At 33.7% G+C, this 24751-nt stretch overlaps 2 protein-coding genes across 2 annotated transcripts; both read right to left on the bottom strand.

The window, feature by feature from the left end:
• Positions 1 to 7559: 7559 nt before the first annotated feature.
• On the bottom strand, positions 7560 to 10218 carry LOC140890481 (uncharacterized). The gene is made up of 3 exons (XM_073298314.1): positions 9659 to 10218; positions 9256 to 9362; positions 7560 to 8389 (listed from the first exon to the last, which is right to left on the bottom strand). The coding sequence occupies exons 1-3, from the start codon at positions 10085 to 10087 to the stop codon at positions 7675 to 7677; spliced, it is 1251 nt and encodes a 416-aa protein (XP_073154415.1). The 5' UTR covers positions 10088 to 10218; the 3' UTR covers positions 7560 to 7674.
• Positions 10219 to 10683: 465 nt separating this feature from the next.
• On the bottom strand, positions 10684 to 12795 carry LOC140890960 (uncharacterized). Its single transcript, XM_073299150.1, has 3 exons — positions 12271 to 12795; positions 12037 to 12143; positions 10684 to 11471 (listed from the first exon to the last, which is right to left on the bottom strand). Exons 1-3 carry the CDS (start codon positions 12775 to 12777, stop codon positions 10724 to 10726), a joined length of 1362 nt encoding a protein of 453 aa, XP_073155251.1. The 5' UTR covers positions 12778 to 12795; the 3' UTR covers positions 10684 to 10723.
• Between the last annotated feature and the right edge of the window lie 11956 nt (positions 12796 to 24751).

The raw sequence follows: 24751 nt of genomic DNA, 5'->3' as shown, positions 1-24751 counted from the left end.
CAATTGTGAAGAGAGAAAAATTTTATAAAGTGTAGAATTTGATAAATTTTGAGTTTTTGAGTTTTTTACTTTTTACCGTAAATTTTTACTTTTTCACAACACGTTATCAGCACGATCGCTCGAAGGTTCTCTATATTTTCCGACGCTCCAAAATACAAGAAGAAGTCAAAAATATTCAACAAGTAAGAATTTTTATTTTACTGTTTATATATTTTTATTGTGTATATATTAATATATAATATCATGTTATGAAAAAATAAGTTTTTTTCAAAACTTGTTATAAATCCTGGGAGGATGTTAAGACGACATCCCACACTCCCGGTAAGGGATACGACAAGTATAAAAGCCTCTAAGGTTTTTAAACAATAACGTGATATATATTTATTATGTATATATATTAACTATATTAATATATAATTTCATGTTATTATATAAAAGGTTGTCTATGACACTGACCTTATAATAACGTGATATGATATATATTATTGTGTATTTATATACTAACCATATTTGTATAATCTCATGTTATTATATAAAAGGTTGTCTACGACACCGATCTTATAATAATGTGATATGATATACTATACCTGACTTTATACTAACTATATTGGTATAATTTCACAACATTATATAAAAGGCTGTCTACGACACTGACCTTATAATAATGTGATATGATATACATAATTATTTAATTATGATTATCATTATATGCATTACATGATTATCACGAATTTTTATTCAACACATACTCAATTTTTTCTTTACCCCCAACGGTCACAAACGGTAACAAAACGGCTAGTTTTTGCCCTATAAATATGTTCACTCAAACTCATTTTCAATCACACCAAATTCATTCTTTCTCTCAAAATATTTTATCCTCGGTTTTTTCGAAGATGGAGATGATGACATTTATAAGGATATTTTTCATAACGACTATGATCATCATGCTCACGAGTCTTTTACTCACCAGCGATTTTCCAACACATATTTTTTCTCTATTTGTATACGCACTTGTAATTTACGTTCTTCCATTATTTTGTATTGTCATATTTATGGAAATTAACTTATAAAATGCATTGTTATTTTTCTAGTACCACCATGTCAAACTTGGCAAAGCTTGAATTCGTTGCGCTCAATATCACTAGAAAAGAACAACGAATTGTTAATAAGAAATCATCAATCCCGACCCACTGGATCAACAACATTTCCTGAAGCAAATGTCTTAATGAAAAATGAAAACCAAAATCAAAGGCATAAATAAGATTTTGGTCGTGGTCGAGGAAATGGATGTGGTCATGAACGTGGACGTAAAAATGATCGCGGTCGTGGTTACGGCCGTGGATATGAAAATAATCGAGATAGTTACTTCAATAACTAATCTCAAAAGAACGTCACGTACCACCCAAAAAGGCAGCATGAAAATATGAGTGAAAATAAAATCACTCAAAAAGATATGAGAGTGCTTGTTATAAATGTGGCACTCCAAGACATTGGTCATGTACCCCTGAGCACTTATGTAAGCTCTTTAAAGTATCAATAAAGGGGAAAGAAAAAGAGACCAGTTTTGTTGAAAACAGTAACCATTTAAGTGGTTCAACTTATTTCAATGCTGCCGATTTTTCAAATGATTTCGAGAACAATGATTAATATATTGGTGGGATTAGAATGTAACATGTTATATTTTTCATGCATTCTTATAAAGCATGTTATATTTTGCATTGTACTTAATTTTTTTTTATTGCATTTTTTGTGAAGTTTGATATGGAAAATGCTATGAGCAAACATGGAAATAATACCATGGAAATTTGCATACCAGATAGTGGTACAACGCACACTATTCTGCGAGATGAAAGATATTTCTTGAAAATAAAACCAACAAAAACAATGGTGAATACCATATCAGGTCCTGTAGACTTGATTGAAGGTTGTGGAAAAGCACATTTTTTGTTACCTAATGGTACAAAATTTCTGATAAATGATGCTTTATATTCACCACAATCGAAAAGAAATTTGTTGAGTTTTAATGACATATATTCTCATGGATATGATACTGAGACGATAACTGATGGAAATCAGAAATATATGTGTCTTACCACATATAAATTAGGGAAGAAATATGTGGTTGAAAAATTATCAATGCTCCCTACTGGATTGCATTATACACATATAAGGCCAATCAAATCAAATATGGTGGTTAATAATTCTTCAATATTAACCAATTGGCATGATCGATTGGGACATCCTGGTTCAATAATGATGCGAAGAATTATTGAAAATACACATGGTCATCCATTGAAAGACCAGAAGATCTTTCAGAATAATAAGTTTCAATGTAAAGCATGTTCTCTTGAAAAACTTATTATAAGGCCATTGCCAGCTAAAATCCAAACAGAATCACCCATATTTCTTGAACGTATTCAAGGTGATATTTGTGGGCCAATTCATCCACCATGTGGACCATTTCGATACTTTATGGTATTGATCGATGCCTCTAGCAGATGGTCACATGTATGTTTATTGTCCACTCGGAATGTGGCATTTGCAAAATTGATGGCTCAAATAATAAAATTGCGGAATCAATTTCCCGAATATACGATCAAGAAAATAAGACTTGATAATGCTGGAGAATTTACTTCCCAGACTTTTAACGACTATTGTATGTCGATGGGAATTACTGTTGAACATCCTGTAGCTCATGTTCATACACAAAATGGATTAGCTGAATCATTGATTAAACGTCTGCAATTGATTGCTAGACCAATGATTATGAGAACGAAACTCCCTATTTCTATATGGAGACATGCAATTTTACATGCTGCTGCATTGATTCGCATCAGGCCAAGTGCATATCATAAACACTCCCCATTGCAGCTTGTATTTGGCAAAGAACCAGATATTTCTCATTTGAGAATTTTTGGATGTATGATGTATGTGCCTATTGCACCACCTCAAAGAACAAAAATGGGACCTCAAAGAAAGAATGGTATTTATATCGGCTATGATAGTCCATCAATCATTAGATATCTTGAGGCTCAGACAGGCGATGTGTTTACAGCACGGTTTGCTGATTGTCATTTTGATGAAAATAACTTCCCAATGTTAGGGGGAGAAAAGAAACACATCGAAAAAGAAATCACATGGTATGTACCATCATTATTACATTTGGATCCTAGAACTAAACAATGTGATAAAGATGTACAGCAAATTGTGCATTTGCAAAGAATAGCAAATCAAATGCCAGATGCATTTGCAGACACAAAAGGGGTAACAAAATCATATATACCTGCTGTAAATGCCCCTGCTCGAGTTGAAATTCCAAAGAAACAAAATGAAGACATTCATGATGTCATAAAACGCCTGAAGCGTGGAAGGCCAGTCGGTTCAAAGGATAAAAATCCTCGGAAAAGAAAATACATAGAGAAAAATGATGATCAGAAAATAAAAAATGGTGTTCCAGAAGAAACACACGATGATGAAAATATTCTGTCAGAACCACAAACTGACGAGAATCATGAAATCTCTATCAATTATATTAATACTGGAAAAATATGGAACCGAAAGAATGTACAAGATATTGATGAGATATTTTCGTACAATGTGGCATGTGACATCGTAAATGAAGATAATGAACCAAAATCTTTTGGTGAATGCAAAACTCGAAAGGATTGGTCAAAATGGAAAGATGCCATCCAGGTTGAATTAAATTCGCTAAATAAACGTAGTGTTTTTGGACCTATAGTCTTACACCTAAAGGTGTTAAACCTGTTAGGTACAAATGGGTTTTTATTCGAAAGAGAAATGAGAAAAATGAAATAGTGAGATATAAAACTCGACTTGTTGCACAAGGTTTTTCTCAAAGACCTGGAATTGATTATGAAGAACATATTCTCCTGTTATGGATGCAATTACGTTTCGGTATTTGATCAAGCAGTGTCTGAAAACTTGAACATGCGTCTAATGGATGTTGTTACAGCTTATTTATACGGATCACTTGATAGTGATATATACATGAAAATCCCTGAAGGATTTAAGATGCTAGAAGCACAAAGTTCAGAACCCAGAGAATTTTATTCTGTGAAATTACAAAGATCATTGTATGGGTTAAAGCAATCCGGCCGAATGTGGTATAATCGGCTAAGTGAACACTTGATGAAAAAGGGATATGTAAATGATCCAATATGCCCTTGTGTTTTCATCAAGAAAACAACATCGGGATGCGTGATTATTGTTGTACATGTTGATGATTTAAACATCATTGGAACGAATAAAGAAATTCAAGAAGTTATGTTATACTTGAAGGAAGAATTTGAAATGAAAGACCTTGGAAAAACCAAGTATTGTCTTGGTTTACAAATTGAACAAAAAGAATGTGGAATTTTTGTTCACCAGTCTAATTATACAGAGAAGGTCCTTAAACGTTTCAATATGGATCAATCAAATCCTTTAAGTACTCCAATGGTTGTCAGATCATTGAATATAGAAAAGGATCCATTTCGTCCATGTGAAGATGATGAAGTTGTTCTTGGTCCTGAAGTACCATATCTAAGTGCCATTGGTGCCCTTATGTATCTTGCAAATTGCACTAGACCAGACATATCTTTTGCAGTAAATTTATTGGCAAGATTCAGTTCATGTCCAACGAAGAGGCACTGGAACGGAATTAAACATATATTCCGTTATTTACGAGGAACGACGGATTTGGGACTTTTGTATCCAAAAGATACAAATCAGAGAATAATTGGTTATGCTGATGCTGGATACTTATCTGATCCACATAAGACACGTTCCCAAACCGGATATGTATTTACTCGTGGAGGCACTGCAATCTCTTGGCGATCACAGAAACAAACACTTGTTACAACTTCATCAAATCATGCCGAGATTATTGCACTACATGAAGCAAGCCGTGAATGTGTCTGGCTTAAATCAATGACTCGGCATATCCAAACTTCTTGCGGATTATCAGTGGACAAGAATCCAATCACACTGTATGAAGATAATGCCGCATGTGTTGCCCAAATGAAAGAAGGATACATCAAAAGTGACAGAACTAAACATATTCCTCCTAAATTCTTTGCATACACTCAAGAGATGGAGAAGAATAAAGATATTGATATCTGTTACATTCAATCAAGTGAGAACTCATCCGATCTCTTCACAAAGGCACTTCCCACGGCGATATTCAGAAAACACATTTATAATATTGGGATGCGCAATCTACGAAATATGTGAAAAATCATTCATGTTGACATCAGGGGGAGTTTACGTGGCTGCACTCTTTTTTCCTTACTATGGTTTTTGTCCCAATGGGTTTTTCCTAGTAAGGTTTTTAACGAGGCAGTATACAACACGTAATGGAGATAGTCATTCTATCATGATCATCATCACAAGGGGGAGTGTTGAAAATATATATAAATATATATTATTATTTATTGTTGAATGTTGAAGGTTGAAAGTTGAAAATTGAGTTGTAAAATATTGAAAATTAGTGTGTGATGATGTAATTAATGATGTATTAATTTTTGACTAATCTCCAATTGAGATCTATAAATAGGTCTCTCCATTTGTGTAGAAAAACACAATTGTGAAGAGAGAAAAATTTTATAAAGTGTAGAATTTGATAAATTTTGAGTTTTTGAGTTTTTTACTTTTTACCGTAAATTTTTACTTTTTCACAACACTTCCCACGTTATTTTTCTTTTTCTTTTTCTTTCTTTCTTTTTTGTATTTTTCTTATTTTTTTTCATTTTTTATTTAAAAAAATTGGGCCCAAATTGGGCCCAATATTTGAAGATTCAATCGTCTTCTTCCCTTCTTCAAATCCCTCTTTCCAAATCTTCAAATCGGTCGCCGTCGTCAGGCAGCCGTCTCAGCCCGCACCACCCATCACCGCCATCACCTCAGCCCACCGTCACCCCGGGCACCACCACCACCAGCACCGTCCACCTCCATCAGCACCAGCACCACCAACACCACCACCGAGACCAGCCCACCAACACCACCAACAGCACCACCCCACCCAACCGACCAACCCTAACCATCATCACCTCGGCCCCACTCGTCACCCCCGGCCAACGTTGGGGTGGAGCAAATCACTTTTGGCAGCACCCTTCGCTTCTTCTTATTTTCGGGATGGAGAGTCTTTGTCTTTCTTTTTCTTCGTCTCACGATGGGGAACGACAGCGAAGGAGTTTGCACCGGCGGCGATGCACCGATCTAGATCGCGCAATAGGAGAAAAAAAAAAGTGATTTGCTTGGTGAGAGAATCGCGATATGAGATCTGAGTTAGGGATTGTAGTGTTGACTTTGCCCATTTAAAAAATAAAATAACAATGACTTGGAAAAATAAAATGCACATGGGGTTGACGCCCCAATTTCCCCAGCACCCTTGGGATACTTAAAACATTATATCAGCATGTCGGTATATCGAAATTTTCGGTAAGGTATCGGTATCGGAAATTTCGATATTAAAATTTGTGGTACGGTATGCGGTATTCGTCGTACCGAACCACCCCTAATTTTGCTCTTTCAAAATAAAAATAAAAATTTATAGTTTCACAAAACTCATTTTTCTCAAAATAACGTACAAAAACATTTTTGGTTGACGTGTGAAAACATAAAAGATGGTTTACATAAAGTGCTAAAACAAAGACAAAGGGCTAATGAGTATACTTGGTGACTTTAATACGTCTTTCATCTTTTGGAGAAAGATTTTGCATTTCGTTGAACAAAAGAGCCTGAGGATTTTATTTTATTTCAATGACGTGAGAGTTAATAGTGGTTATCTTTAACAAACTTAAATAAAGAGGTTTGTAAATCACTTTAGTTAGTTAATCGGAACTGAACACAAGAGTTTTTTTTTTTTCTCTATCTATATTGTATATATTAAATTTAGCTCAAATTATCGATAATCCGATCGCTCATTAAAAAAAAAAAGGATCTTAGTTCAACCAATAAAAAAAAAGAGTGCTTAAAAAATTCTAACCCCAATAAAAATAAAAGTAAAAACCCAACTCCGCCATTGACCGGAAAGTCAACTCATATGATAAAATACGGATGGGGGAAATTGAAGCTATGATTGATTACATTTAGATGTAATTGATTATTTAAGATTAAAAATAAATACAGTGCATGCTTTAAATTGTTGAATAAAGTGTTGTGAAAATCTATGCATCATATGCCACTGAAACGAAATACCAGTGACTCATTCTCATGTAATATTTGATGTCTTTGCCTTTACTAACCACCATAGTGTAATTCGTATAATTCTAGCTTTCGAGTTTATCCAAAATGCAGTTGTAATTTTACTCATGGTTATCCACTAAATTATTTAATTTTTTTTATCTAAAAGTATTTTCCAACTTTGGATTGTAAAAAAGGAACATCGATTAAAAGAGGAAACCTCAGTCCTCAAATAAAGCTTCATTGATAATTATTGACTTGAACTTGGAGCCCAATCCACAGTGCCCTATGGCTCCCAAACAGGACTGAATTATATAGAGAGCGAAAATTGGGTTGTAATAATAAAAGAAGATGCAAGCAGAACAAGTCACTTGGAGTCCCACAGAAAAAGATCAAGAATCCATTACCCACATAAAAATAGCACAATTAGTGTTGCAATCAATCTGTAAAATCCAATAAATATCCGTAAAACCTAACAAGAACCCAAAATTTTTATACTGCACTACCATTTCCAGATACTTTTAGAGGCATCTGAACACCAAGTTCTCTAAGTCGGTTCACAATGCCATAAAGAAATTCAAACGTAAGCTTGTACTGTGAATTAAGATCGTTTCTTACATTTGGATGAAGCCTGAACCAGTCTCCCAACATCTTGTGCACATGTGAACGAACCATTCGCCATGGAACTGGATATTTCTCACAGAACTCCAAATATTCCACCAACAGATCACCTTGGTCCAGTTTCCCATCTTGAGTGTTTTCTTCGTTCTCGTGTACCCATTCAGCAGTTCGATATCCACCAAACAAAGCTGGATTCTCGAGAAGGGACTCCGCTGAAAGTACCCCTTCGACGCCAGTCTCTTCTATACACTGCCAGGCGTCATCCACGTGCCGTATATTTCCATTGGCAAGGACAGGAATTCTAACCGCATTTCTAACGGTTCTGATGGCATTCCAGTTAGCCCGGAATTTCTTTCCATCCTTTTCATCTCTTGTTCTTCCATGTACAGCCAAAAGAGAACAACCAGCATCCTCCAGCATTTTGGCATATTTAATGGTATCTTGCAAATCTGGAAATATTCGAATTTTGCATGACACTGGAACGTTAAGGTTTTTAGACAATTTTTCAACTAGGGATCTGACAAGAGGAAGATTATCCATGAGGAAAGCACCATAATTCCCCCGTCTTGCAATACGTTGAGGACAACTGCAAAAGAAGGGCATATTGAACAGATTGAGATAAACTCTATTCCAGATACGAATGCAGTTCAATAATGTACACCAACAAAGGGATTCACTGAAGGTGTTTTCATTAATACACACCGAGTAGTACGTATTGAACCAATTGAGGTCTTCACTGTTCCAAGAATACCAATGAAGCAGTGCAATCACGTACACCAACAAAAAAGAATCACTTGAAATTTTCATAAGTATCCCAAATAACTTAGCTGCAAGTCATGAAATACCCTGAAATAGAAAAGCTTAAAAAAATCCAACCACCCTTTGCTCGTGACCAAAAACCGCAAAAAAGAGTTCAAATAACTCTAAATTTAAAAGAGAAACAAATGCTTGAGGGCAAAGGTCGTTGAAACACAAGGTTAAATCTTGCATGACAGGAAAACGCCAAGTGTTGGTGAAGATTTGAAGAATATAAAATCAAATCTTTAAATGTATAGTCTGGCAGCATGTGAGTTCCGATCTATTATAACTCCAAAAGTGGCTGAAATTTAATTTGATTTCATGGGAAGGGGACTTCAGACATACTGTCATGGCAGTTTCACAACTTTTATATAAACAAAATAACATGAAACAGAAAGTACTATTGGAACCTGGTCCCTCAGTTTCCATGTTATATAATATATAATAGTAATATTGATCTCAAAATAAAAATAAAACTATGAAGCTTGATAATGTTGTTTCCCAAGAAAATTACTGCTATTTCATATCAGAAATGAAAATGATAGAATTTAAACTAAGCAAATATATTCACACATTAACAAGCATTCAATAAAAAAAAGTTTTAAGAAAAGGTTGAATCTTGAAGCAAGTGAAATCTTGCGATAGAACAAATACCCAAAATTGATGTCGACATAGTCACAGTAAGGCTCCACTCTCCGTGCAGCCTCCAGCAAAACAGCCGGATCATTAGCGCAGAATTGCACAAACAATGGCCTATCCTCCTGCCATTTCACAAAAGATCGAGTCAAATACAAACATAAGATAACTTGTAGCCCATTTCCACTTAAGGGGGACTAAGAAATTAATTCGTTTAATTATGTATTAAACTTAGAAGTATAATTTGATTTTTTTCTTCAATTGACTGTCTAGTACCCCTGTTGGTGCTCTGCTGAATGGGCCTGTTTCTGGAATATACGAGTAGAGAGCTTGGATCCAACGATCAAATTTTCGTGATACACAGGCTAATATCTATCAACAAGCTAAAGGGTGCAAAAATTGAAACTGGAACGCAACATACTTTACAGGTGGTAAATTCTTCTGCCCGATACTTTTGGTTTTCACTGAAAATTCTAGAGTGCAGCATCGGAGTGTAAGCAGCATGAGCGCCGTACTTGCGGCAGAGAAGACGAAAGGGCAGCTCCGAGTTGTCCACCATGGGGGCTACAATGAGCTTGGGACTGCCCAATTGCTTCCAATGGGACCAGGCCCTCTCGATGTGGGCCTCTCCGGTCAAGTACCCATTCGGATGGCCCAAAGGAGCGGTTTCTATCTCCGTAGGAATAACCGAAGCTTCTGATGAGCAGAGAATATCGTCTTCTTCGATGGTGGGGAAGGATTGTGTGGAGAGGGATTGAGATTGGGCAGCCATGAACGGAATGAGAAGATTTAATTTCGGGTCAGAGTTGAAGTGGAGCTGGATGAAACGTGACCCAAGTTTGATTTTCATGGGAAAAGGGCGGCAGCGGCAGCGGCAACGGCGGCGAATCGATCCATCGCCGCCGCGGGTTTTGGGATGTGCTTGAAATAATATGGGCCTTGGGAAATAGGGCAATGGAGGGTTTTTGGTTACGGGGAGGGCCAATTTGACCCGCTTCTTATATTACGTTTGACCGTTAATTCAGGTTTTTGAAAAATAATAATGCAAATACAAATAATAAAAACACATTGTAAATTTTATGGGAAGAAATTATTTTAAAAAATTTGTTTTTTATGATAAAAATTTCAAAGAATCCATTCCTTGTAAATATAGGTCGAATCAAATTATCTTATCTATACCATTTCATATGATACCTATTCAATAACAAATTAACGAATAATTTTTTCGAAAAAACAATTGTTGATCAGATTTTTCATTTAAAAAAACTACAGATATTATTTTAATAAAAAAATAATTGACCAAATCCATTTTCCCAATTTTGCCATAGTTCCCAAATTCAGGCTCCTCTTTGACTGAAATACCGTACCAGTTCTCTAGTTCGATTGAATATCTTCTAAAAATAATTTATACGATACTGAAACATATGGTTTAGCATTCACAAAATCTTAGCATTTTAAGTCAAAAACTCAATAAAATTTCACAAATCTAACAACTTTTTACAGAGTTAATACAATGTAATCTGTGGAGATTAGTATGGGTAACACAAAGAGGTAACGTGACACCAAGCTCCCGAAGCCTAAACACCATCTCGTAAAGGTATTCAAACGTGAGACTCTTCTGCGCATTAAACTCGTCTCTTACATTTGGATGTATTCTGAACCAATCCCCTAACATTTTATGCACATGAGATACTATAATCCCCCAAGGAACTGGATATTTCTCACAGAGCTTCAAATACTCTACCACCAATTCCCCCTGGTCCAGTTTCAAGTCTTTCACCATTTCTCCATTCCCCAAAACCCATTCACCAGTCAATCTGTATCCAGCGAAAAGAGCTGGATTTTCCAGAATTGCTTCGGCTGACAGTATCCCTTCAACTCCGGTCTCTTCCAAGCACCGCCACACATCATCAATGTGCCGTATATTTCCATTCGCAAGGACGGGTATGCTAACCACTTTTCTGACTGCTTTTATCACGTCCCAGTTCGCTCGGATTGTTTTCTGGTCTTTTTGGTCTATTGTACGACCATGTACCGCCAGAAGAGAACAACCAGCGTCCTCCAACATTTTGGTGTAGTTGATGGTGTCTTGAATATCTGGAAATATTCGAATTTTGCATGAGACAGGAATAGACAGGTTTTTTGCCAATCTTTCCACCAGAGACTTGACGAGGGGAAGATTTGACATGAGGTAAGCACCATAATTGCCTCGTTTTGCAAAGTTCTGGGGGCACCTGCGCAACAAGTATATAAAGAACACACTGAGATATATATATTTTTCCTGCCGATATCATATGCCAAGGAAAAAAGAAGGGCCGGATTAGCATTTCTTTACACATTGCACACTTGCGTATACTGTCACAGACAACTTAATACGAATGGAACACTGCTATACAATCTAGCAAACCTTGTTTTCTTTGAAACAGATAAAAAAAAAACAACAGCTAATAGATAAGAGAATTATAGCCTTCAACGCCCCATAAATGTTTCTCCAGGATCCATGGTTTTGTGGATTGTGTCTACTTAGACTGGTTTGCGGCATTACCACAGTGAAATTCATATACGGCCAGATTGGAGGTGAACCTTCTTCAATTACAATGACAACTCAGGAAAAAAATGGCACAATGATAAATCAATTCGAATCTTCATAGTTAACATGTCCCTACAAACGATAACAATTAGATGAAGATAGTATGAAACAATGTTACAGAATTATATTCAAGAAGCTAAAAATACTGATGTTCAGATGAAAATTCGAAGCTTTCTATAACTTAACACAATTGAGATCAAGCATGTTACCCCAAGTTAATGTCAACATAATCACAGTAAGGCTCCACTCTCTGCGCGGCCTCCAGCAAAACATCCGGATTATTTGCACAGAACTGCACAAGCAGCGGCCTATCCTCCTGCAAGCCATTTGATAAAAGGCCCAGTAAATGCTAATGAAGGGTGTCCAATCGCACAAAATCAACAATTAATTCACCTAGCATGTTCCTCAATCTCAGTCCAAGAGCCAAAATTTACAATCTTTACCTTACAGGTAGAGAATTCTCGAGAGCGATATCTTGGGTTTTCATTGAAAACCCTAGCGTGAAGCATCGGAGTGTAAGCGGCATGGGCACCGTACTTCCTGCAGAGCAAACGGAACGGTAGCTCGGAATGGTCCACCATAGGGGCTACGATGAATTTGGGCCTTCCCAATTTCTTCCAGTGGGTCCAGGCATCAAAAGGGACAGAATCTGTCCCGGAGACGAGATTCGTAGCTCCAGAGAAGCGGAAATTGTCCTCGGTAACAGTGGGAAAGGTGTGTGGCAAAAGGGGTTGGGTTTGTGCCGCCGCCACGAAGAGGTCGAAAGGTTTGGAGTTCGAATTTGAGTTGAGATGGATCTTGGAGGCAGGGGGGAGGGGGACGGGTTTGCATCTCTCCGGCAACCGCCACCCATCGCCGCCGGAAGCAAAATGAAGGAGGCGATGTCTGGTGTCGGAAAATGGGTTACTGGGTAAGATTAAACCTGACCCATAGCACGACAGGTTCTGCATTAAGCTTCGAGATTTTATCAGGATCACGGAGTATATTATTTCGTTCACAAAATTAAATATGTTGGCCAATTTTTTATTTTTTTTAAAAATAACAATTATACAATAAAAATCAAATTTAATACTTTTTTATGGTCAAATTGAATTGAAGATTTATTTTACAAAATTCACTAACGAGATCGTTTTATGAAAATTTCTGTGAACTTATAATATAGCGTTTTTAATTTATCACCATTTTCAAAAGTGAAGATTTTGACACTACGATTAAAGTGAAATCATCAAATTTTTTTATATGCATTTTAATGGGGATGTTACGACTCTTCTCCCAAAGTTTGATACTTTGATTTTTTGTGAGATCTTTCTTTAAAAGAAAAATATTTTATTCATATTCATAGGTTTCGAAAAATACTTCTTGTTTGAGGAATATTGGAATTGAATCTAAAAACTCTTCTTTTTTTTTTTTTTAAGAAACTCGTATTTTATTGCTCAAAATTATCCAATACAAATTTAACCAACTAATGAGAGAATTCACCATTCATCCACACAAAATATGAAGACACAAAAGATGAAGGTGATGAAAAAACAAACCTAGCTTGAATCTAAAAACTCTTAATCTTTCCTGTATGCATAGTTATTGTCACCAAAAAAATATACTATTTTATTAATAGTGCGTCAACGATAAATGTTATATAATTTTTTCGTTTACAAAAATATCAATTTTGAATATCCTACACCAACGTCACATCACCAACAAAAATAAAACGATTAATAAGAGAGTGGATCACAATTCATCATAATAGCGTCCTCCACAAATTTCTTCAAGTGAATTCTAAGCTATCCTCAGTCCAGTGTTCACCAAGACCAAGAATCATCGTCTCCCCCAAGTTAATTCATCTTCCATCCTCTGTTTACCCACCGGCTAACAATATTTAAACACTGAAAATTTATAAAATAACACGTATAACCTTATATATTTGTTGGAGTGATAGATTTGAAGCTAGTGATTTTAAATACATGGTACTAAATCTAATCCGTAATGAATTTTAAATTTCAAGCAGTAATTTTTTTGAGTCATCGTATGTTTGGACACAAACGTATACTATTGTATATTAAATATATAAGGTTATATATAAGGTTATATATAGGGCATATTTGGATTGTGGATTTGAAGATAGTGATTTTAAATCAACGGTAATAAATCCACTTGGTAATAAAGTTCAAATTCCAAATAATTATTTTTTGTGTCATCGATATACTTGGACACAAACGTATACTATTGTATTAGGCATCGTTCTGTTCGCGGTATTACTAATATATGTATAACTCATCTCATCTCACATTCTTCTCATTATATTATTTATTTATATATTAACTATTTATTTTACATCAATCAAATCATTAATTATTTATCTCACATCAATCAAATTATTGAATTCAAATTACTATATTACCTCTTATAAATAATATAATTTTTATTTTATTATTGTTAAAAGGACAAAATAGTCATTTAACATTTTTATATAAAATTTAATCAATCAAATCAAATAAATCATAATCTATCAATCAAATCCAATATAATTTTAACTATAATTTCTTATTTCTTTTTTATTACATTATACTACTTATCTATATATTACTTATATCATACTTCAAACCAAACAATGCCTAAATATATAAGGCTATATTTGGAAGGTGGATTTGAAGTTCGTGATTTTAAATCCATGGTAATAAATCCACTCGATAATAATGTCAAATTTTAAATAGTTATTCTTTGAGTCATCGTAATTTAGATCTATCATATAAAGTCATAATTCAAATCATATCCTCAAATATCTTGAGAAATACAAACATTTAATTTTTTATGAACAAAATAGGGAAAAAAAATTAAAGAGTGAATTGTCCTAAAATTCCTAATACACTTCCTAACTTTATTATAGCTCCCTAGGTAAAAGATTCTTTACTATAACTCCCTAGGACCACCAAACTTGAATATTTTAATATTTAATTCTTGTGCTGGATTTATACTAATTTATGCTTGAAATCTATAGGTTCTATGCTTAACTTGTAAATGTTTTATGCTTGAATCTGGAGATTTTGTGCTCATTTGCAGTATAAAGAATTATGCGAAAAAATGGTATCAGAGCTTTAGGTTAATTATTCAGATATAATATTATTTGTTAATTCATACTTTTATTTGTTGAGGAGAAGATTTTACAAAAAGATGACTTCAAACGAAGGTTTGAATCAAGAAGATTTTATTCACACGAAATCCTATAAACAAGTTAATCTATTCACAATAGATTAATTACAACAGGTTGCGACTAATGCTCTTAAATTTAAAGAGATAAAAAAAATGATTTCTAACTCTAAATTTTTAGAGATTACCCCAGATTCCTCTAAACTCTCCGGAGATCTTAGAGAAATTCAAAAGACGGTACAATATTACAACAATCAGTTGTATGAAATACCTCGGCAAATTGAAAAAATCCTTAAGAAACAAGAAGAAATTCTTGGAACTCTAAAGGATCTTCAAAATAAAATCCTAAACCTAGAACATACTTCTGGTTCTAGAAAAGGAAATACAGGAGGAAGGTTACTACTCTCGTTTGGTATCGAACATTTGTTACATCATAAAGGAAAAACCAAAATGGTTCAAAAACCTTTAACTAATGATGAAATGATGATTAATCTTATAAAAGTAGTATCAGAGAAAAACACTATCTGATGACTACTTTAGAAATATTAAATCTCAAGGATCTAAAAGATCTTGCGGATTCTTTTGCGAATCTCAAAGTTGTAGATCTAAAAATGAATTCCCCTAAGGGTGAACAATCCATGGGAAATCCCCCAAGATATGTGGTAAAAACAGAAGAACCACATAGTGAGTTTCATGTGGGAGAAAATTCACATCCAGCAGAAACCAGATCAAGAAGGAGTAAAATACACTACATCAAACTCCTTATGAAAAAACTGTTTTAGACCCGATACATCCTTATGGGGGTTATGTTAAACCTTGATGTTTTGGACTTCAAAAACAGAGAAGATCTTATAGATGATTGGACGTCAGCTATGAGAATTGCAGCAGGGACATTAGATCTCAATAAAGAAGGATTCATTAAACTTCTAGAACTGAGTCTAATGGGATCTGTCAAGATCGCATGGGAGATGACTATGCCAAATACGAAGGAATCAATCTTAGCAGGAGAATCCCTCAACGAGATTGGAGAAAGAATGACCACCTTATTTAAAGCACAATTCATAGGAGTAGACTATTTCAATAATCAAGATACAGAGAAAAAGAGAAGATATATTCAAGCTCTGTATAGCCTCGAGTTACATGATATCTGTTTAGTTGATGAATACATTATGTTATTCACTAAATAAAGATGGAATTCGGGAGTCGAGGAAAATGTAGCTATTCAGCTATTTTTCGCAAAAATACCAAGTCCCTGGAGAGAAGTGCTGATTAAAGAATACGTTTCAGGTAATTTTGATACATTGGCAAGACGCGCGTCCTTTTTGAAAGGAAAATTGGCAGAATGGTGTCATATGGCAACATTACAAAAGAACTACAAGAAAATAAGGGGTATAGATAAGCGTACACCTTTGTGTTGTAGAAAAAACGATCTTCCAACAATCATTGGAAATAGAACACAGGGATTTAAAAGGAAGAAATTCAGAAATAATCTCTATAATAAAAGAATGAAGAGTTCTTGGAAACCAAGAACATTTTGGTCGAAACAAAAAGTCAGATCCTATAGATCAGGTAGAAGAAGTGGACCTACAAGAACTTCCCCAACAACAGGCTCATCACAAAGCAGGGAAAGAACACCATCAAGAAGAACTTTCAGAAGAACTCATACAAGGGCAAGTGAAAGTTTCAAGGATTGCAACTGCTGGACATGTGGAGCAAAATGACATATATCTACAAATTGTCCAGAAAACGAGAAAAAAGGAGTCAAACTCTTTGAAGCAACACCAGATATGGATGATGCGGTTTTCTTTCAAGATCTAGTCCAAGTATATCAATTTGAGGATATCCCCTCAGATGAAAGCATATACGAAGAAGAGATATTATTTAGTCAAGAAGTTTATGAGGATGAATCAGAATCAGAATCAGAATCAGAATCAGAATCAGAATCAGAGTAAAGAGGAGGTGTTTCGACATGAAACACATGAAAGTTTGGCTGGGTTCTTTAGTCAAACCACGATATCTCATAATATGGTTCAAAGGATTATGAGAGAAAATCTAACACTACAGAAGTACCAAGGATTTTCTGCAGGACAAGTTGAAAGAGTTTTAGGAAACCTAGGGCTAAGACAGAGAAGACATAATTTGATTTATAAGGTATCCAGAAGGGAAATGGCGATTCCTATGGAATTAACCAGTAATCAAATTGAGATGCAGTTGATTCCTTTTGAAGAAATTCAAGAGGAATTACAGAAATTAAAAGCAGAATTAACAAAGAAAATGTCTTGGATTCATATTGGAGCAATCCAGATTATGATCAAAGCTACTTTTAAAGAAGGAATAGATTCACCTATAGATATCGTAGTATGCGATAAAAGAATGGGGAATATACAAGATGCGGTTCTGGGAACTATCTCAGGAAATTTGTGCGCAGGAAAAATTATGGGAGTTATTTATCCAAGAATAGCCTACAATTTAGCTGATAGAGATTTTAGTCGTGCCTTGACGTTGCATCAAAACTTCAAGGAAAAAAAACTAATGAAGGAAGGTAATATGTCATATTCTATTACATATCAAATTTCATATGCTCTTTCTAATACTCACCATTCTGAATTATTTATTAGAAATGAGTTCATTGAAATTCCAGAGATATTTGGGAAAGTTGCTCATGCAATATACCCGGAAAGAATCGAGTTTCCTTTAATTCAGGAAACAGACATTCAAATTCAAGACATACCTGTTCTATACAGAGACCTTAAAATAGAACCCCGAAAGTTATCTTTCCAAGGAGACCGAATGACAAGTAGGAGATGGGACAAATCTCCTATTCAAGAAATTCCACCAGAAGAAAAGGAGTTTTCTATAATAGGAAAACTTAGATTTCCAGAAGGATGGAAAGAAGTGAAAATAGTATTCGAAATTACAAGTAATCGGAATCAGTTTCCTTGTAACTCGATTTACTATTTGGAACAACAAGAAAAAGGAACTTACAAAGGAGTGATAAATATTGGAGAATTGGAAGTTCAAATCTGTGGAATTCCAGGAAAAGAAATGGATCAGCTCATTCTTGGCCTAGAATTTCTGGAGGACCATAAACCATGGAAACGCCTTGAAAAAAGAATAGAGTTTATGGCAAAAGAAAAGACTTGGAGGATTCAATAAAAATTCTACGAGATGGAAAACCAAGAGAATTGGATAAGGGACAATCCCTTAAACAGATTCGAAAACTCTGTTTACAAACAGAGGAAGAAGCAACTATTGAAATTAGTAAGTCATGAACATGATTTACTAGGACGCATCGAAGAAGTAGAAAAAAGTAACCATACTCTACCTCCTGAAGCCTTAGGAAAACTAAAGGTGAAAAGTCTTAATCGGATTACTGAGTTGCAACACAGTATGTTAAAAATGGTAGGGCCATTTAGTAATCCCTTTAAAAAATGACAACAAGTCCTTTCTCCATATGCATTCCAATAGGAATGTTGTATGAACAATATAAGGCTGAATACTTTGCAGCTTATATTGACTCGGGAGCAGGAATTTGTACAGCAAAAAGAGGAGTCTTCCCTGAAGAATGTGAAGAAGAATTGCCAAAAATTGCTGGACGGGATTTCTGTAGAAGAATTTTAATTCTTTGCAAAGGAATAAAACAAGAAGAAATCCTCATGGGAGGAGCAGGTCAAACACCTTGGTACAAGGTAAAGACACCATCAATCTATTTCCATGATACAAGAGCTGATATCCTGTTAGGAAATAACTTCTTACAAATGTTTAAGAAGTACACACAAGACAATGAGTCAAGAAGACTTATGTTCACTACAATTTGTGATCATAAAATTATCGTTCAAAGACTCAAAGTTGCTTTTTATCGACAATTGCCGATAATATTTCGCAGCCATCGTGGTGATAAAGGAAAATTTTTTCACCCAAAGATGAAAAATCCAATAAGATTTGGAGAAACCATGTTGAAAATAACAACAGAACAAGAACTCCAAACAGAGGATATGGAGCTTCTCAAGGTGACTCTAAATCACAGAGATATAGAGTTAGAAAATAAGGTATCCCTTGAAGATGTCAAAAAGAAGCTCAAAGAAAGTTACAACGAGCATCCTTTGGCATGGTGGGATAGAAATCAACTCAAAGCTAGTCTTACTCTAAAGGAAGGCAAAGAGTATGAATTCGTCAGATATAAGCCTATCCCGATGAGCATAACAGATCAAAGGGATATGAGAATAATTATCAAGGAACATTTGGACCTTGGTCTAATCAAAGAAGGAGTTTCACCATATAGCAGCCCAGGATTTCTGGTCAGAAATCATGGTGAAATGGCCGGCAGGTTACAACAAGATGATCGGATCAAAATATCTAATCGAATTACAGGATGTATGCAAGCTCAAACACAACTATGGGCTGCTATTCAAGGGCCAATTGTGAAGGCCATAGAGAAACCATTGATTTCTCATAAACAAAATATGCTAAAACCATTGGTTTTACAAAAACAAAAAATACAACCACCGGTTGAAAAACAAGATGTTGAGAAAGCTAAAACTCAAGAAACAAGTGCTAATCTATCATCAGCTTTTGATGATCTAGATGAAGCAACAATTGATGAGGATTCCTCATCAAGTCAACCCTCTGCCTCTGGGGTAAAAGAGGAAGAGATCAATCTTAGGCCCAACACTGACAAGGAAAAATCTAAGATCGATGCTAATCCAGCTATTATTTCTCCATTTCAGGTTTATCAACAGAGGTGGGAGAAATTAAGTACAAGAATTCAAATTTATCCTAACACTTGCAGGGTTGATGTTGCAGGGATATATCCAAGGGTATGGCTAAAAAACAATGTCAATCCTAAGGATGTAAAGCTTTGGTATGAATTTGGAGCCTTGGCCTCAGTTTATACAACGTCACCAAGCTTTCCGGAGATATCACAGTTACCCAAATGGATTCAGGAAGCAGTCCAAGAAACATGGGCAAATAACGACCATTTGTCCAGAGGAGATGTGCTTGAATTATATTTCTTTAGTGCAGCTCCAGAACCAACAGGGAAAGGATCACACGAACCCTTTCATTTCATCAAGCTAAGAAGACCTGACATGAATAATCAAAGATTCATTAAGGACCCTATTCCTGAGGAAATACCATTAGTGTCCACTTTTGGAGAAAATGAAATCTCAACCAGAAGGGCATGGGGTATTTGGGTTTGTCTCATCGAGATGGACAAGGTCAAGTTTTCGTTCAAATTTATCAGAATTCTGTGAACGGATCATTTTTGTTAAACACAATGACAGGAAAAACTACGGCTTTTGCGGAAGAACTCTTCGAAAATAAGAGAAACTTTTTATGTAACAACAAGCTGCCGGGAAGTAAAGAGACTCGCCGAAAATTTTGTAACATGGCTCATATCGGAAGATGGTCAGAGAACATCTGCCCAAAGTGTCCCAACCAGAAGGAGCCAGAATTCGGAAAAAACTTCAGACCCCGAACGGATCGAAAAGATTTTTTCGAGACAAGCAAAGGTGGACAAGGACCACCAACGATGCGTTTTCACAGGGGCCTACTTCAAAGGCAAAAGATGCCCCGACAACAATAAAGCAGGCATGTGAGGAGAATAAAGCCAAAATAAAGTGGCACACATGTGATTCCTCCACTAGTAAAAGATGCCATCAATAATGACATAAAAAATACAAGACAGCTGCCTCCTCGACTAGTAAAAGATGTCATCAATAATGGCATAAAGAAATAGAAGATAGCTGTAAGATTTTCTGAAGTTTCTCGGTGAAACGAGTGGAACCTCAGTTATAAATACAAGCGTTCAAGGAAGCTGAAGATATCGATCATTCCCTTCAGTTTTCTTACAAATAAATTTCTTTATGTATTACAAGAACAAGACTACTATGAGTAGCTAAACAAGTTGTCTTTTCCTTTTCAAAGGAGTTGATTTATGTAATAATATCATGTCTGAATAATTTCTTTAAAGCCTCTTGTTCTTTCATGCTCATATTTTATAATTAAATTTATATATCATACGTCTTAAGGTAGAAAACGAATTAAGGATATGCTGGGTGTCGTTGAAGGAGCTTGTGCAGAAACCATCTGTTGCGACTGCGTGGTTGGAGTGTGAGGAGCACTTCGTAAAACTCGGCAGGTATGACCCGACGACATTTTGGTCAAAGAGGTATTTAAATTTATTTCATCTCACGGAAGCATGTTGGGCACTAATTCGGAGTATATCGGCTGAAAACCTTGCGTAACTGATAGTCTTGCATGGCCGGGACTGGTTCGATAGGTTAACAATGCCACGTACAAAGGATTAGTTGCTAAATAATTTTTAATTCAAAAATGGGGACCACTAGGGAGTTGAAATAAAGAAAATTGTGGTTAGGGAGTTAAGATAAAGTTTGAAGGGTTGGTAGGGATTTTTAAATCATTTACCCAAAATTAAAGGGTTTTTTCACTATTTACTGTAGTGTCAATTTTGATTTTCGCGTTTAAGGTAAGTACAAGTAGTTTGTATTTTTACAGTATCACGCTTATTTGGAAGGCAAGATATTTTTTAAGTGACGCCATCCTAGTAGGCGTGACTTATGAATATTATTTTTTTAATTGACTTGACTTGAAGTGATTAAAAAATTAGGTGCCTCAGTTTGCGTGACTGAGGCAGATTAAATACTTCAGGGGAGACACAACGCATACAAATGCATGTATTTTTATGTTTTATCCTTCCATTATATTTTTTTAATATGAATTTTTGTTTCACTTGTAGGCACGATTACAAATCCAAATTTAATATCTGAACAAACTTTTCGTATTAATTATTCATTTTCAGGTATACGTATTACTCATAAAAGTTAACTTAATATTTGATTTTTGAAAATACATGTATTATTTATCATATAATTTTTTTTTTGAAAGAAATTATTTATCATATAATTAAATGCTATTAGACGTTGTAATAGTTTATTTTAATATTAGTAAATTAATGTTAATGATGACTATATTTTTTTGCTTAATAAATACGTTGCGGGAATTATTAAAATTATTGTTATTATTACCATCTTTTTTATCATATTATTCTTTTGGGTGATATTTTTTGTTTATATATTTTATTTGAGTACTATAAAATTTTGGTTGTAATTATTATATTTTTTATTTTTATTTTACGTAATTTAATACAACTATTATTCCTTAATTTTTTGTTTTATTATTTTGTTTGTAGTGAAAGTGGTATTTTTTTAAAAAAAATATTATCCAATATATTATTATTGTTGTTTTGGGTGATTTTGTTTGTTGATATATTTTAACATAAGCGAAGTGTATTTTTATCCCTCAAAATTAAATATAAAGTATATTATTGTTATCATCATCATAATTATTATAAAATAAAATGTGTTGTCATTGTTATTATATTTATTTATATTTATATTTTGCCCATTTAATTTGTCATTATTATATTTGTTACTTTTATTTTTGACATATTTATTTGAGTACTATAGAACATATTATTATCATTATTTATTTGTTATAATTATCTAATTAATTTGCGTAATTATCTATTAGCTAGTTAGTGCAAGAATAACAAATAATTGAACAATGATTAAAATAATAATAGGAATTAATTTTAACTATAGTAATACACTATAAATAAAATTATTCGTAATAAAACAAGTATTTGATAATATAAACTTTATTTTTATAATGAAAATATATACGATCGAAATTTGAAATGTTTTTATTCTGTTTTATAAACATAAATAACATAGATATAGTTTGATTTAACGTAAAAGAAATTTATCCTTGCCCGATTCAAAATTTTAACTACATATTTATTTGTTTTTGAATCATAGTAAACAAGTAAATTAGTAAATGAAATTTGTTCATCATGAAATAATCACTACTACAACAAAAATAGTAATATTCAATTGTAATCTCGTTAATTAATCAATTGATTGATTTTTAATTTATTTAATAATAATAATAATAATAATAATAATAATAATAATAATAATAATAATAATAATAATAATAATAATAATAATAATAATAATAATAATAATAATAATAACTACAACAATAATCTCATTATTTATATTGTTTGTTTATAAAAGGATAACGATGACAAATTAAATCATAATAACAAGAATGGGAATAATAACAAATTTTATAATAAATAAAAATAACAACAACAATAATATAAATATAAATAATATATTAGTATAATTGATTCACTTATTTATTCTATGCAATATAATAATAACCAGGAAGAAATCTAATAAGAAAAAACAATAAATTTGATAATTAAGAATTAATAATAAAAAATATTATAATAATAAATTTATTAATAATTTCTTCCTATTTTAATAAAACTTATGTATTTAAATTAATTTAAAATTAATTTTATTAACAGTAATAATTTTTATTATACAATGAATTGACAATAATTCTCTTACCATTTTGGAAAATAATAATATGTTTAATACTTATTTCATTTATTAGATTATTTGTTTCATGTAGTAAAAAAATGGAAAAATATTCTTCCACAATAGAAAAACCCCAAACATGAGCTTCACTGGATTATTATTATTATTACTTGTGGCTCTCGTGAAGTATTTGGTCTGCCTCGTCACGGTTACCGAAGCATTTGAAGTCTCGCCAATTCAAGTAGCGGGACTTCAAAAATAATTTTCTAAGTCACGCCTACTTGGAAAGCGTGAATTAGGATAATCACGCTTTCCAGCAAAGCGTGATACCGTAAAAACAAAAAACATCTTCCATTTATCTCAAAAGTCAAAATAAAAATTGAAAGTGCGGTGAACAGTGAAAAAACCCCAAAATTAAATAATATATATAGATGCTTACATTTATGTATCCGACTTCTTTCACGGTTACACAATTATACTGAGATTGCCAAACATAATAATATACAACCTTTGACTCAAAGCCAACCTCCTCGCCAGCCAAATAATTTTATATGTTAATCAACATATAATATTAAAGGCACTTGCTTCAATAAATAAATTAACTTCATCACCTCAATAATATCAATAAATCCCGACAAACGTGCGAAATTTGTTTACCAAAAAGGCAAAACTTGTGGATTCTTTTACTGTTTTATTTAATAATCTATTTGAGAACTTTATTTTTCATTTTATTAATATTTCGTGGTGGAGACATGGAAAATGGGAATTTAGTAGGATGGATGCCATGAAGCATGCGGCTAATTAAAATAATTAATTGAATTCCAAGTAGATAATATCATATGGCAATTTCCAGCTCATGCATGAGCCCACATATTCCCCGCAATCATGCAACAATATCATTTAATTTCCACCAATTACCAATCTTCATCTTGTCTTTTGCATTAAATAAGATATATAGTCGTGTGGAATATAAATATTATAGAAATTATATTTTCGGGAAAATTTTAATCAAAATCTTTATAAAATAATAATCAAGGACGTAATATAACAAGCGATCTCAGAAAAAAGCTTATGCTAATGCTCCAAGTCGATCTAATGAATTTGGAACTTTTTTGTTTTCTTATCTTATTAGTCAAAAATAAAAACGTTTGCCTTCATATAGTGAAGGTTCATACGCTGACCCTTTTGCTTAAATCATATAAAAACGTGTAGGAAAAGTTCAAACAAGTTTCCATCATTGGATTACCCCACTTGGTTTAGGTAAAGCTCAGCATCCAGTTCATATTCTAATAATGTTTTCAAATTGAAAAAAGAAAAGAAAACTAATTTTATTCCCAAAAAAAACCTTTTTTTTCTAAAGATAAAAGGC

This window comes from Henckelia pumila, chromosome 3 (genome assembly GCF_033568475.1).
Source record: "Henckelia pumila isolate YLH828 chromosome 3, ASM3356847v2, whole genome shotgun sequence".
Classification (NCBI taxonomy): domain Eukaryota; kingdom Viridiplantae; phylum Streptophyta; class Magnoliopsida; order Lamiales; family Gesneriaceae; genus Henckelia; species Henckelia pumila.
Note: the sequence above shows the minus strand (reverse complement) of the source record. Positions and strands in the feature narration are given on the sequence as shown.

Coding starts and splice junctions, on each gene's coding strand:
- LOC140890481 (XM_073298314.1), bottom strand. CDS start 10,087: ATGAAAATCAAACTTGGGTCACGTTTCATCCAGCTCCACTTCAACTCT. Junction 9,363..9,658: donor AAGAATTTACCACCTGTAAA/GTATGTTGCGTT, acceptor GTGAAATGGCAG/GAGGATAGGCCATTGTTTGT. Junction 8,390..9,255: donor TATGTCGACATCAATTTTGG/GTATTTGTTCTA, acceptor CTTCTTTTGCAG/TTGTCCTCAACGTATTGCAA.
- LOC140890960 (XM_073299150.1), bottom strand. CDS start 12,777: ATGCAGAACCTGTCGTGCTATGGGTCAGGTTTAATCTTACCCAGTAAC. Junction 12,144..12,270: donor GAGAATTCTCTACCTGTAAG/GTAAAGATTGTA, acceptor AATGGCTTGCAG/GAGGATAGGCCGCTGCTTGT. Junction 11,472..12,036: donor TATGTTGACATTAACTTGGG/GTAACATGCTTG, acceptor CTTGTTGCGCAG/GTGCCCCCAGAACTTTGCAA.